The 13,080-nt window shown below is 42.5% G+C and overlaps 1 protein-coding gene across 1 annotated transcript in view; it reads left to right on the top strand.

The window, feature by feature from the left end:
* The window catches only part of LOC121584834 (anthrax toxin receptor 1-like), a 74,078-nt gene that overhangs the window by 40,965 nt on the left and 20,033 nt on the right, over positions 1–13,080 (top strand). Inside the window, exons 13-17 of the mRNA XM_041900979.2 lie at positions 490–585; positions 2,206–2,247; positions 4,181–4,276; positions 4,537–4,704; positions 5,419–5,499. Of these exons, the coding sequence (XP_041756913.2) occupies positions 490–585; positions 2,206–2,247; positions 4,181–4,276; positions 4,537–4,704; positions 5,419–5,499 (483 nt within the window). The remainder of the gene's footprint in view (positions 1–489; positions 586–2,205; positions 2,248–4,180; positions 4,277–4,536; positions 4,705–5,418; positions 5,500–13,080) is intronic.

The following is a 13,080-nucleotide window of genomic DNA, read 5'->3' as shown; positions in this document are numbered from 1 at the left end:
TATATACTGAGATCATGTGACAGATCATGTGACACTTAGATTGCACACAGGTGGACTTTATTTACCTAATTATGTGACTTCTGAAGGTAATTGGTTGCACCAGATCTTATTTAGGGGCTTCATAGCAAAGGGGGTGAATACATACAGTATGCACCCACCACTTTTCCCTTATTTATTTTTTAGAATTTTTTGAAACAAGTTATTTTTTTCATTTCACTTCACCAATTTAGACTATTTTGTGTATGTCCATTGCATGAAATCCAAATAAAAATCCATTTAAATTACAGGTTGTAATGCAACAAAATAGGAAAACACCAAGGGGGATGAATACTTTTGCAAGGCACTGTAACTGTCTCAAACTATGCCTTATTATGTTATTCCCCTGTAGTTAGACAATAACAGGCACTTGACGTTTCTGATGGTTCTCAGCCTTTGCACTGTTGTTGAGACTGAGTTTGACCGGTGTCCCTCACTCTCTGTCTGTCCCAGTCTGATGGAACCATCCTGGCCATCGCCCTGCTCATCCTCATGATGCTCTTAGTCCTCATGCTGCTCTGGTGGTTCTGGCCTCTCTGCTGCACTGTGGTGAGTCACATAAACTATCTGTCATATTCACACTCCTGGACAGTGTCTTACAAGCTTTAACCTTTTTTAATTAAACACAGATTGCCCTATACGGTAGGTAAACCTATGTGTAGCTTACAGCATTTCCACTAAGTATTTTCTTAGACAACTCTTTAAACTCTTTATACACCGTGATAATGCTCACAGATGATCACAGATTTCTTTTCCAGAGTTGTTTTGTCTGACCTTGGCACACTCAGAGAACCTTGCTAACCTGAACAACATTCCCATGGTGAGAGGGTTATATGAGTCAGTAAAGGATGAGACTCCTTGGCCTTTTTGGCCTCCAATTGATTTTGTTAGTCCATTATGCCCAAAGGTCACCAGAGGTCACCAGGGGTCAAAGCCCAGTGGTAAATGTGTGCTGAAGTAATTAGTCCCTCTGTTGAAGTCATTAGTTCCACTGGAGTTCACAGAACCGCTGCCCCCTCAGCTCATGGAGGTCAAGGGCAATGTAGCTTCTCAGTATTGTTCTAGTATTTAGACAAAAACATTGAGAGGAGAGAGGAAACTTACGCCATCATCAAGATATGGGAAGTAGGTTACACAATCACACAGTGTTCATGTTTGTCAAAGCTCCTAAAACAAATTCCATGAGGTCACATATTTTTCCCAGAATACAGAGGTTAGTCATTCTCAGAATCACTCCACGCCACCTGATTTTGCATAATAATCTACTGCCTCTCCCTCCCAGCCATGCCTAACAAAATGCAACACTTCTGGTCTATGGAATTGAAGCATGTATTGCCCATTCAATATCTGTTTTACAAGCCTGGAAACTGAAAAGTTGGAAATACGCAGAAAAAGATGTCAGTTTTTACTATGTTACTCTCTCTCCTTAGCTTTATAGTTCTTGTCAGTTATTTTCAGTGGAAATCCTTGCCCAGCACTGTTTAGGAAAGTTATGCTTGGTTACCATGGGAAATCAGCTACTATTCCAACCTTTGGGAAGCACAGAGGAAAATAAGTATAGTTTCAAGTCATGTATATTAATTGCCTTGGCCAGGTTATTTTCTAAGTGCTTACAGTTATAGTTGCTCAACGTTTTGTTAGCCATGGACACATCACAAGCATGTATTTTGCTATAGATTGAGCCAAGTGAATTTGAGGAAAATACAGTTTTATCTATATTTACTAAGCATTTAGATGATTGTAATATTCTACTACATCATCACAGGGCTCTGCCTAAATCCAACAGGAGGAGCTGGTAGTTAATCACTGTCTGTAAAATGTTTTAAGATGTCCTTTGCCTGGAATATGTTTTACACAGGGTTCCTTGAATTTCATCATAGTTGAAAACAGAAAAACAAGTGAGCGTGGAGCATACACTCGCATGCCCTTTACTCTCCCCCACCCCTATCCCTCTTCCTCTCCCCACCCAACCAACATACCAGGTTTAGGAATCTGGATGGCAGATTTCTAGGTCAGTCGCTTGTAAATAGTAGAACAAGGGAGAGAAAAAAACTATTCCTGAGCCATGTGTTTTCATGAAATCATGTTTTGAAATGTGTATTTTGAAGTGCATGTATGTTTTCTTACATGCTCATTACAGTGTAAACTATTTCTCTTCACCCCCCCCAGATTATCCATGAGCCACCTCCACCAGTAGTGGAAGACAGTTCGGTAAGAAAAAAACAATAACAAAAAAAAACAAGTAACACTTTATGTTGATTACTGTTGGAGTGTGGGTTAGATTTTCCACAGTATGTCTGACTTTATAGTTAGAGATTGTCTCTGGAAGGGTAGAAAAGTCTCTATTCACTCACTGTAGCACAATGCTATGGCTCTAAATGTAATGGCCACTAAGCAGAAGAGAAACACTATTTCAGCCATTTGTTTTATAGGTAAAGTAATAATACTTTTGGTGGAGCGTTTTAGTGAACAACAGTTATCCTAGATTTATATTTCCCATCCACAAGAAAGATACAGTACTGCAGGCTACCAGGATATAGTGGACTGACTGACATGTAGCAAAACCATTTGGAATGTTAATAGGTGTTGGAAACCATTGCTTATGGTCCATTTTCTTCAATAATCTCAAACCTCACTGACCATTTGGAATATTCCCCATGATTTTATAGACTGACATATGACCAAGATATTTATTCCGCCCAATTGCTGTGGTTTTGTCTTTGAAGTATTGTCATAATAATAATAATAATAATATGCCATTTAGCAGACGCTTTTATCCAAAGTGACTTACAGTCATGTCATGATAGATATGTAGTACTGTATCCATCAACCAGAGTATGGTCAGGACAACACCCTCCCACTATGAAGACCTGTCTTTTCCCACACCTCATGTAGTCCTAAACCCCTCCTTACTCCCAGCAAATACATTCTGATAAAAAAGGCAGGAGAGCTTATTTGAACAGCCCCTTCTCTGGTCACTGTACAAACTGATAATCAATTTCTATACCCCCCCATGTATAATAAAAATAAAGCTGATAATAATTGTATCTTTACTTCACTGTATGGGATTTTATTTTAGTTTAAGGTTTCAATTAAGGCCTTATTTAAGAGCCATCTGTTTGGAGTCCTTTCCTTGAGATCCCTCCAGACCACTGGGAATCCACTGACTTATCAGATGAATCAAACAATACTTCACAACAACAAATACTTTCACAGTGAACAACAGACAGCACCGCAAATGACTCTAGTTACAAAACATTGTAAACTGTCAACAGAATTCTATCTAACCTGACTAATTTGAATGGAATTAAGCTTTTTTACAGCAAATACTATTTTCATAAATGTTGCAATTATTTCAGTTTAGTATAAACCCTTTTTTGGGGGGGTGGGGGGATGCAACTATGGTTGTCGTCAGGAAAGAATAGAGAGGCAGGTGTATACTGTAGTCCAAGTACTTGTCTTCTCAACTGATATCATTATGTTTATACCAGTGCTTCTTTTAGATGTTGATTTTGTAAGACATCGATTGTCGTAAAATCACCTCATTAACCCAGCATATGGAATGTCCACACAAAAAGGGTGAAGAAAGCATCTCCCCCACTCCATTTCAATTAGATCATATAGGAGGTATCTCCTCCAGTTTTCTGTGAAGCTCTTTGCCCATTGTCTGTGTCTCTCTGAGGGTCAGTGAGGGTGATACCGATAGCCTGATGTTATTGCCGCCTCCTCTCTGGCAGGCCCTGATCATAGTCCTGATGAATTTGATTAGTCTGAATCTGGGCCTGTTAAAGAGCTGAAACATGAGGAGGTGGGCTCTGTCATTTCCTCTGATCTGATGTACGCCACGGACGGGACTGGAGATAAGGAGGCGAGGGGGAGAGTGAGTAGATGGAGACTGACTTAGACAGTAAAGGAAATTATACCCAGAACCTGAATTATTAGACTGAGAGTAGGGTATATGAAATATGGAGAGGCAGGGGGCTTGGTGTTTAAACTGTATCTCAGAACCAACAGTGCCAGTGTGTATGAAATGATCAATCATCTCAGACCTGAATTTTTATTAACCCTGTCTTAGATACTGTGAAACAAATGTGAGATATTGACACCTGTCTTTACACACTCTCTCTATCTCCCCCCACTTCAGGATGAGGAATCAGATTGGATGCCCAAGAAGAAGTGGCCCACGGTCGATGCTTCCTACTATGGGGGCAGAGGTGTGGGTGGAATCAAAAGGATGGAGGTGAGCTTCCCTGGAGCCCTGTTGCATTTAAATTCTGACAACTAGCTTTCATTCCCACTACTGTACTTCATACTACTGTAATGTACCTGCCCTCACTCTCAATCTACAGCTTTCCTCTCCATGCTATTTGATATAGGAAGACTCTGTTTGACAGATCAGCAACGGCAAACAACCAAGCACACACTTAGTGGTTGATACAACTGCTTGAATGTGGTTGAAATGAAGCTAGACAGGTCTGAAAACCTCTTGTTATTTGTCAGGTGCGTTGGGGTGAGAAAGGCTCTACTGAGGAGGGAGCCAAGCTGGAGAAGGCCAAGAACGCCAGGGTGAAGATACCCGAGCAGGAGTTTATACAGACCCCGATTCGCATTCTCAACAATGGCATGCGCAAGCCTCCAGGCCCTCACAAGTGGTACTCACCAATTAAGGTATTGACCTGGCCAATATAAAGAAACACATTGCACACACAGCTGTCAAGTTCAATCACATACTCAACATAGCTTCCTTTATATATGGCCATGTATAGACTGATAGGGTGGGTTGAAGCTGGAGTTTATTATGTAGGCATTTCATGTGGGATATTTTAGTGTTGAGATCCCAGTCCTTACGTGACCACTGGCATGGAGCCCCTACACACAGGGTCAGGCGCTAGTTAAAGGCATTGTTCTATATGTCCTGACAGTCAGCAGGAGATGGCTAATAGAAACCAGATATACACCGGACTGACCTCCAGGGGGCAAGGGCTGCAGAACCAGCAGTTTTGTGAAGAAAAACAGATTATTTTTGTTCTGCCCCCCTTCCCCAACCTCTTAGCAATGGCTGGGTCTATGCAGAATTCACAATGAGCAAATATAATTTGTTCAGGCTCTGGCTTTGATAATAATCTGGGTCAGAGGTTTTATCATTACATTGAATTTCAATCTACAAAGTGAACCCTCTAATTGGTGACAGATAGATATGCATTGAGAACATTGTGGAGTTATGGTTTGAGTTCGAAGATAATCCCTGGAAATGCATGTAAAGTATAAGTATAGTGTGTAAATGTATGTTTTATAGCGATTTATAGTCACACCCACCCACACCATGTACAAAAAGCATCTTAAAGGGTCTTATTGGTATTGTGTACTGCTCTGTGATTGCAGGGCAAACTGGATGCTCTATGGGTGTTGCTGAGGAAAGGCTATGACCGTGTGTCTTTGATGCGACCACACCCAGGAGATAAGGTAAGACCCAACAAGCTGGATACATGTAGACAGAGCAAGGTCATGTGAGGCCAATGATCAGGCCCCCTTCTAAAATCCAACTCTGCCTGCGTCATATGGAACCCAGTGCTCTCTGAAACACGTCACGGTTTCCATTGCAGGAAAATTGAATTCTCTTTGCAATTTTCCTGATCAAGCAACCTGTAACTAACCGCATTACAGTGTTCTGTACAGGAGTCTCTAAAACATACTGTAGCAATACTATTATATCGCCACATGATGTTCATTGACCTGTTTAAATCTGTCAGAGGTTGTGACTTTCAACTATTAAACAATAAGGTTTTTAAATAAGTTATCTTTTAATAGGGAACTATGAAATCCAAGCCAAAATATCTTGTGTTAACATTTTTACTTGTAATTTGCTAAGGGGTATGGTCCATTATTCCATAGAAAATAGACTATAATGAACTCCATCATGCCCTCCTCCTCCATAAAGCCAGTCTGTGTTTTTATTTGGTGACGCATGAATCAGGCTTTGCATAGGGGTTGGCAGGAGTACATTTTGAAGCAACAGAAAATGTAGCAAGAGAAATGGGCACAGCTGTTAGCAATCAAGCACACATACTGTAGAAAGAGAGGACTGCTGGGAAAACTTGTGGTGAAGTGGCACCCATGACTTTAGAAACCCCCCAAGAGTTACAGGCTTGTGTTGAGAGCTGTGCATAGGAGGTTGGTGGCACCTTAATTGCGAAGGACGGGCTCGTGGTAATGGCTGGAGCGGAATTAGTGGAATGGTATTAAATACATCAAACACATAGTTTTCATGTGTTTGATGTCATTTCATTCGCTCAGTTCCAGACATTATTATGAGCCGTCCTCCCCTCAGCAGCCTCCACTGGAGCTGTGGTCAGGTCTGACTGGGCTGTGCTGAGGAGAATGAGAACAGAGAGGAAGATTGATTCAGTAGACTTTACTTCCTCCTTCACAGGAAGTTCAACCTGAATTAATGTGTAGCTGTTCAGGGTGGATGGAGCTAAAGTGAATTGTCAGGCCCAGAGTCATCTGAGGGATAGGCTCAAATAAATAATTCTCAAAAGATTTTAGCATTTTCCAATGTGGCTGATTTTTTTGTTTTTCCTTGTACATAAATCTATGTGGTTAATTGTGTAACTTGTTGATGCGAATGTGAGGATATTACAGTAAAGGACCCAGCAGGGCGAGGGGAAGCATTGGGGCCTGCAGGGGGCACATGAAAGGCCTGGAACACTGACTGCCCACATAACCACCAATGAGGCTTTTTATGCTGTCTTCTTAGGTACAACTGCTTACTGCAGCTCCATTGGTCTGCACTCCCCACCGTAAGATGAAGAGAGACAGTCGAAATTACAGAGACATCAGAAAAATTGGAACGCTGTCATGAATTTGCCTTTGCCAGCACATGAGGGGAAATAATAGCAAACAAGACTTAAAAAGCGAAAATAAAAACTAACAGACTCTATTCTAATGCCTATCACACTGTAAATAATTGGTGACATTAATCACAACTAAGCTATACATAATTAAGAGTAGGAGTGAAACTGTTCGTTCATTAGTACACAGGAAGTAGGTGGAGAACTCTCTAGTTTTCTTTTTGACTCTCAGTCAGTAAACAAGCCTGCTCTGGTTGCAATTAAGATCTCAAGTTAAGGCATTGTTTTTATAGTTTCCCCCAAACCAATGCAGCTGTAGGAGGGACAGAATCTGGCCATGATTCCAGCAATACACCCCCTGGACATTACCTACTCAGTCCGATTCCCTTTATCCAATGTTCCAGTGCCCTGACAGGGATAGTGGGGAGAGAGCTGAGCCCCTGCTTCCTCTCCTCTGCCCCTGTGTTGGTGCCAGGGGAGAACGACTGCCCCCTCTCACTGAAGCCACAGAAGTTCAAGGCCGACCGCGGAACTGCAGGCATTGTTTGCAGAAAACAGGATCCCCAGTGAATGGAAAAATGTTAATCTTCGTGTAAATAAAACCTTTTTTAGAAGACAATCATGGTACCAATAATTGCTTCTAATATACCAGATGTATGTCCTTGAACCAATTATTTTAAAATCACACACAGAACAAGTTATAAGGATAATTTAGTTGCTAATGGCAGACTGCATTACCCTGGTCGGCCTTCAACTTGAGTTACTCAATGAGCGCGGGCAGCACTGAGCTAACCTGCAACGTCACTTCCTGGAGTAGCTCAAACTGCGCATGTTATGTCTCCTTGAGATGCCATCTTTACCGACTTCATTTAACTTCAATGTGCTATGGAGTCTTCACATAGGAATGAACGGTGTCACATGATCGACGGCTTTGTCCATTCATATATACAGTCATTGGTTGGGGCTCTAATGAGGAGCTGTACTGATTTCAATTCGAGACACAAAGAAAACATCATGGTGTGGTGGCACACAGCAAGGGTTGCATCAGCTGCAGACGTTTCATCCACATTTGGTATTCATTGTTTGACGTCTTAGTTTGTGCTTTGAAATCAGAGCTGAACTCAAGAAGTAAAACCTATTTTATTCCTCTCAGGTAGTCTTTCATAAACATACTATTTTTCAAAGGTCAGGGGGCAGTAAAAAAAAAAGATTTGCTCTGCCACGTGAGTCAAGGCAATAGGAGTGTTGATTTGAGTTAGTGGTTCCACCTCAGGAATCCCAACAGCAGTCAGTAAAGGTCTCACCAGTTTGCCTCAGTGCTACCTAGAGGATGACGATCCTCATGCCCTCCCCCTTCAGTCTTCTCCCAGGCTGCTCCACAGGGACTTGATAGACCCAGACAACTGGTCACTGTAACCTATCCACTGTAGTTGGATTGTAGGTAGGCAGCTTGACCGATTTAAGCAAAACATAAAAGGTTATACACGCAATATTGTCACTGACAATAATCCTTACAAGGGGAAAGCTCGCACAGAAAGCAAAGCATGTACGTAGGGTTATTGTTTAATATTCAAAAACAAAAGCCAGTGTTCCAAAACACTGGCTATTGTTTGGAATATAAATGCATAAATACATCCAAACTAAACTGCCTCCTGTTCCTAGTATCCTGATGGCTAATGTCCAATTGCTGGAAAATAAACTTTGTGAACTCAGAGCAGGCCTTCAATCGCAGAAGGACATCAAGGAATGCTATGTCTGTTTTTACTGAGACGTGGCTTACGGACAATACACTCGGCTCTGCTATTCAACCAGACAGCTTCTCCATATTTTAAATGGATCGAACGGCGGCTTCAGTTAAGAGTCGGGGGAGGGGTATGTTTCCTCATAAACAAATCCTGGTGTACCGAAGTTGAAAACATTGCGAGCTCCTGTTCACCCAACCTGGAGTTTCTGATGCTAAAAAGCCGACCCCACTATATGCCGAGAGATTCATGTGTGTTATTATAACAGCTGTGTACATACCGCCACAAGCAAACACTAAGGCGTCACTCAGCGAACTGTACAAGATCATTAGCCAACAAGAACAAACATCTGTGACGCATACAAATCCATCCCCTGCTCCCACTTCGGCCAATTAGATAATGTCTCTCTGTCCCTACTCCCCGCCTACAATCAGCAACTCAAGAGGGAGCCACCAACACAGAGAATAGTGGGGTGCTGGACAGAGGAGGCAGACTCAATGCTGCAGGATTGTTTTGAGAATACTGATTGGAATATGTTCAAAGATTCATCCACCCAGGCCTCATCCATCAACATTGAGGAATATACATCATCAGTCACAGGCTTAATTAGGAAATGTGTTGATGATGTACCCACAATAACAATCCAGACATACCCCAACCAAACACCCTGGATGAACAGAGATATCCGCACAATGCTGAGAGCCCGTACTGCAGCATTCAACGTCAGCAGAATGAACCCCAATGACTTGGTGGCGCGCAACGCGTACAAGGCAAGCAGGTACGAGCTCCGCAAATCCATTAGAGACGCAAAAAGACAATACAGACTTGTCGCATGTGGCAAGGACTACAGACAATCACAGACTACAAAAGCAAATCCAGCTATGCGGTGCCCACCGAAGCCTCCCTCCCAGACGAACTTAACACATTCTATGCTCGCTTCGAGGCAGACAATACCGAGCCATCCAGGAATACCCTCGCTGCTCCGGACGATCAGGTGCATTCGCTCTCCGAGGCTGACATGAGGAAAACTCTCAAAAGAATGAATACTCACAAAGCCGCCAGGCAAGATGGCATCCTTGGCTCAGAGTGTGTGCTGACCAGCTAGCAGGCGTCTTCTCTGACATCTTCAACCTGTCCCTGACACAGGCTGTAGTCCCCACCTGCTTTAAACAGACCACCATCGTCCAAGTGCCAAAGAAAAACAAGGTGACATGCCCAAATGACAAATGCCCCGTCGCATTCACCTCTGTCATCATGAAGTGCTTCGAGAGGCTGGTCATGGCCCACATCAAGGCCAGCATGCTAGGCACACTGGACCCACTCCAATTTGCCCACCGCTCCAACAGATCCACGGAAGATGCCATTTCCATCGCTATTCACATGGCCGTAACACATCAGGACAAGAGGAACACCTATGTGAGAATGCTGTTCATTGACTACAGTTCAGCATTCAACGCTATTGTTCCCTCCAAGCTCGACACCAAGCTCAGAGCCCTGGGTCTGGACACCACCCGCTGCAACTGGATGACATTTAGCAGACGCTCTTATCCAGAGCGACTTACAAATTGGATCCTGGACTTCCTGACTGGCAGACCACAGGCTGTGAGGATTGGCAATAACACCACCTCCACACTGACTCTTAACACAGGGGCGCACCAGGGGTTTGTCCACAGTCCTCTGTTGTAATCCCTGTTCACCATGACTGCGTTGCTTTGCACGACACCAACTCCATCATCAAGTTTGCTGACGACACCACGATTATGTTTATACCAGTGCTTCTTTTAGATGTTGATTTTGTAAGACGGCCTGATGTTGGTCCATGACAATTTGTCTGTCATAGTTGACGTGTACCTATGATGAAAATTACAGGCCTCTCTCATCTTTTTAAGTGGGAGAACGTGCACAATTGGTGGCTGACTAAATACTTTTTTCCCCCACTGTATGTCCAATGGACGATGAGCACCGATACGTTTTATCTATAATTTCTATTCATTATTTATCTTCATATGACAAGGATTAAAAAGGATTTGCCAGTAGATTGTTGACTTGATTCATGATGATGACTGCTAGCTAAGATTTTGAAAGTATGATGTTGACATGATCCAATCAAATAGTCTGTAGATATAATGTGATTTGACGTCATTTTATCTGTGTCCAATGACCTTCAGCCTTCTTGGATGGGCACTTCTAATGTAACTCTATGGCAGCACCCAAGGGGCTTGAATTTTCAAGCTCTACCCTTAGACTAGGCGGTGACATACTGTCCCCACGAGTGACAGAACACTGAGCTAATCATGGCGTAACTAGAGAACATTACCAACACCTACACTCCGTATTTTCCAATGGCTGCCCCACCACCACAGAAAGCACTGAGCTAGGCTGAAACACCTGCATTTTGGAGCTGCCTTACTCAAGAAAGCAAAAAAGAGACCATGTTTGTATGCGGCTTTATTAACTCAATGCTTGATTTTAATGATTTCAATGATTGGCTCTGCCCCACCTGCCCTGAATGACGGGTCACCACTGCATCGGAGTTGCATGTTCTGTTAAAATGAATTACCATAAACTAAATGTGATTTCTGGCATTTTGAGCACGCTGGGTGGATGGCCTAATCAGGTTGCGCAACCGATGCATATGGATCCGATACATCTGATACATTTCTTAAATGTCCAGTAAATTACAATTCTGCCATCAAATGTCTTCCTAATGAAACCCTGACACACACACACACACACACACACACACATATATATACACTGAACAAAACTACAAACCCAACATGTAATGTGTGGAAACATTATGCTTTGGGGGTGTTTTTCTGCTAAGGGGACAGGACAACTTCACTGCATCAAAGGGATGATGGACGGGGCCATGTACCGTCAAATCTTGGGTGAGAACCTCCTTCCCTCAGCCAGGGCATTGAAAATGGGTTGTGGATGGGTATTCCAGCATGACAATGACCCAAAACACACGGCCAAGGCAACAAAGGAGTGGCTCAAGAAGAAGCACATTAAGGTCCTGGAGTGGCCTAGCCAGTCTCCAGACCTTAATCCCATAGAAAATCTGTGGAGGGAGCTGAAGGTTTGTGTTGCCAAATGTCACGCTCAAAACCTTAATGACTTGGAGAAGATCTGCAAAGAGGAGTGGGACAAAATCCCTCCTGAGATGTGTGCAAACCTGGTGGCCAACTACAAGAAACGTCTGACCTCTGTGATTGCCAACAATGGTTTTGCCACCAAGTACTAAGTCATGTTTTGCAGAGGGGTCAAATACTTATTTCCCTCATTAAAATGCAAATCAATTTATAACATTTTTGACATTTTCTGGATTGTTTTGTTGTTATTCTGTCTCTCACTGTTCAAATAAACCTACCATTAAAATTATAGACTGATCATGTCTTTGTCAGTGGGCAAACGTACAAAATCAGCAGGGGATCAAATACTTTTTTCCCTCACTGTATATCGATAACAGTCACTTATTAAATAATTACCTCTTATCAGTCTCATTCTGAACATCGCATAATCTTTGAACCTGCAAGAACCCTAACCTTATTGATGAATCAGCAATACACAAATTGGCTTAATTATTTATTTACTAACTAACTAAATAAAACAACAATACAAACACACACACACAGGTTATTGATTACTAACGTAATACAATGAAAACAGGTCCATAGTGCACTGGAATAACAATAGCATGAAAGCTTGGAAGGGAGAGACAGAGATTCAAACTATCGTTGTTACTTTGTAAACTACGCTCACGGAAATACAACTGCTTAGAACCCTAATCATCGCTCATTCGGATTAGAAATGCAACATGTATTTACGTGTAGCTATCCTCGATAGTTGAGTTGATGATGTAGAACTCTGGTTTGCCCACCAGAGATCCCAATGTCCTTGGTAGAGTTTCTGGTCGTAGTGGTGGTTAGAATGGATACTTCAGTGTACCCTGTAGTTTGTAAAGTTGATCTGTTAGAATAGATACTTCAGATGTACCAACGGTTGTCTGAGAGGGATTGTCCTTCCCAACTCGTGTCTTTAGTGAAAGTTCTCTAGACGACTATTCATGCCAGCTGCAGACTGATATGATAAGGTCTAATGCGTTGTCTTCTTCACCTCGTGTAGAGGTTGAGAGTTTCAGAGTTTCTCCATTTCAAATGTATGGACTACCGTCTCACATTTTATGGTCTTTCTGGTCTAACCATTTTGTAACATTTAGCTCATGCTTCACGTCTGCTGGTCTGATAGAAATTCAACCATTTGCAAAATCCGTCTTATACCGTAGTCTGTTTGGTCTTTTCCTTTGGTAATGGAGTTGTAGTTTTAAACCATTTTGCCATATTCAGCTCGCGCTGCATGTCGGCTGGTCTGTAGAGTGTCAACCATTTTAAGCCGTGGGGCTTCCTGGTCTAACCATTTTAAGCCATGTAGCTTCAGCTTCACACTTC

Source organism: Coregonus clupeaformis, chromosome 16 (assembly GCF_020615455.1).
Source record: "Coregonus clupeaformis isolate EN_2021a chromosome 16, ASM2061545v1, whole genome shotgun sequence".
NCBI lineage: Eukaryota > Metazoa > Chordata > Actinopteri > Salmoniformes > Salmonidae > Coregonus > Coregonus clupeaformis.
The sequence above is the reverse complement of the archived record's forward strand: the minus strand, read 5'-3'. Positions and strand labels throughout refer to the sequence as shown.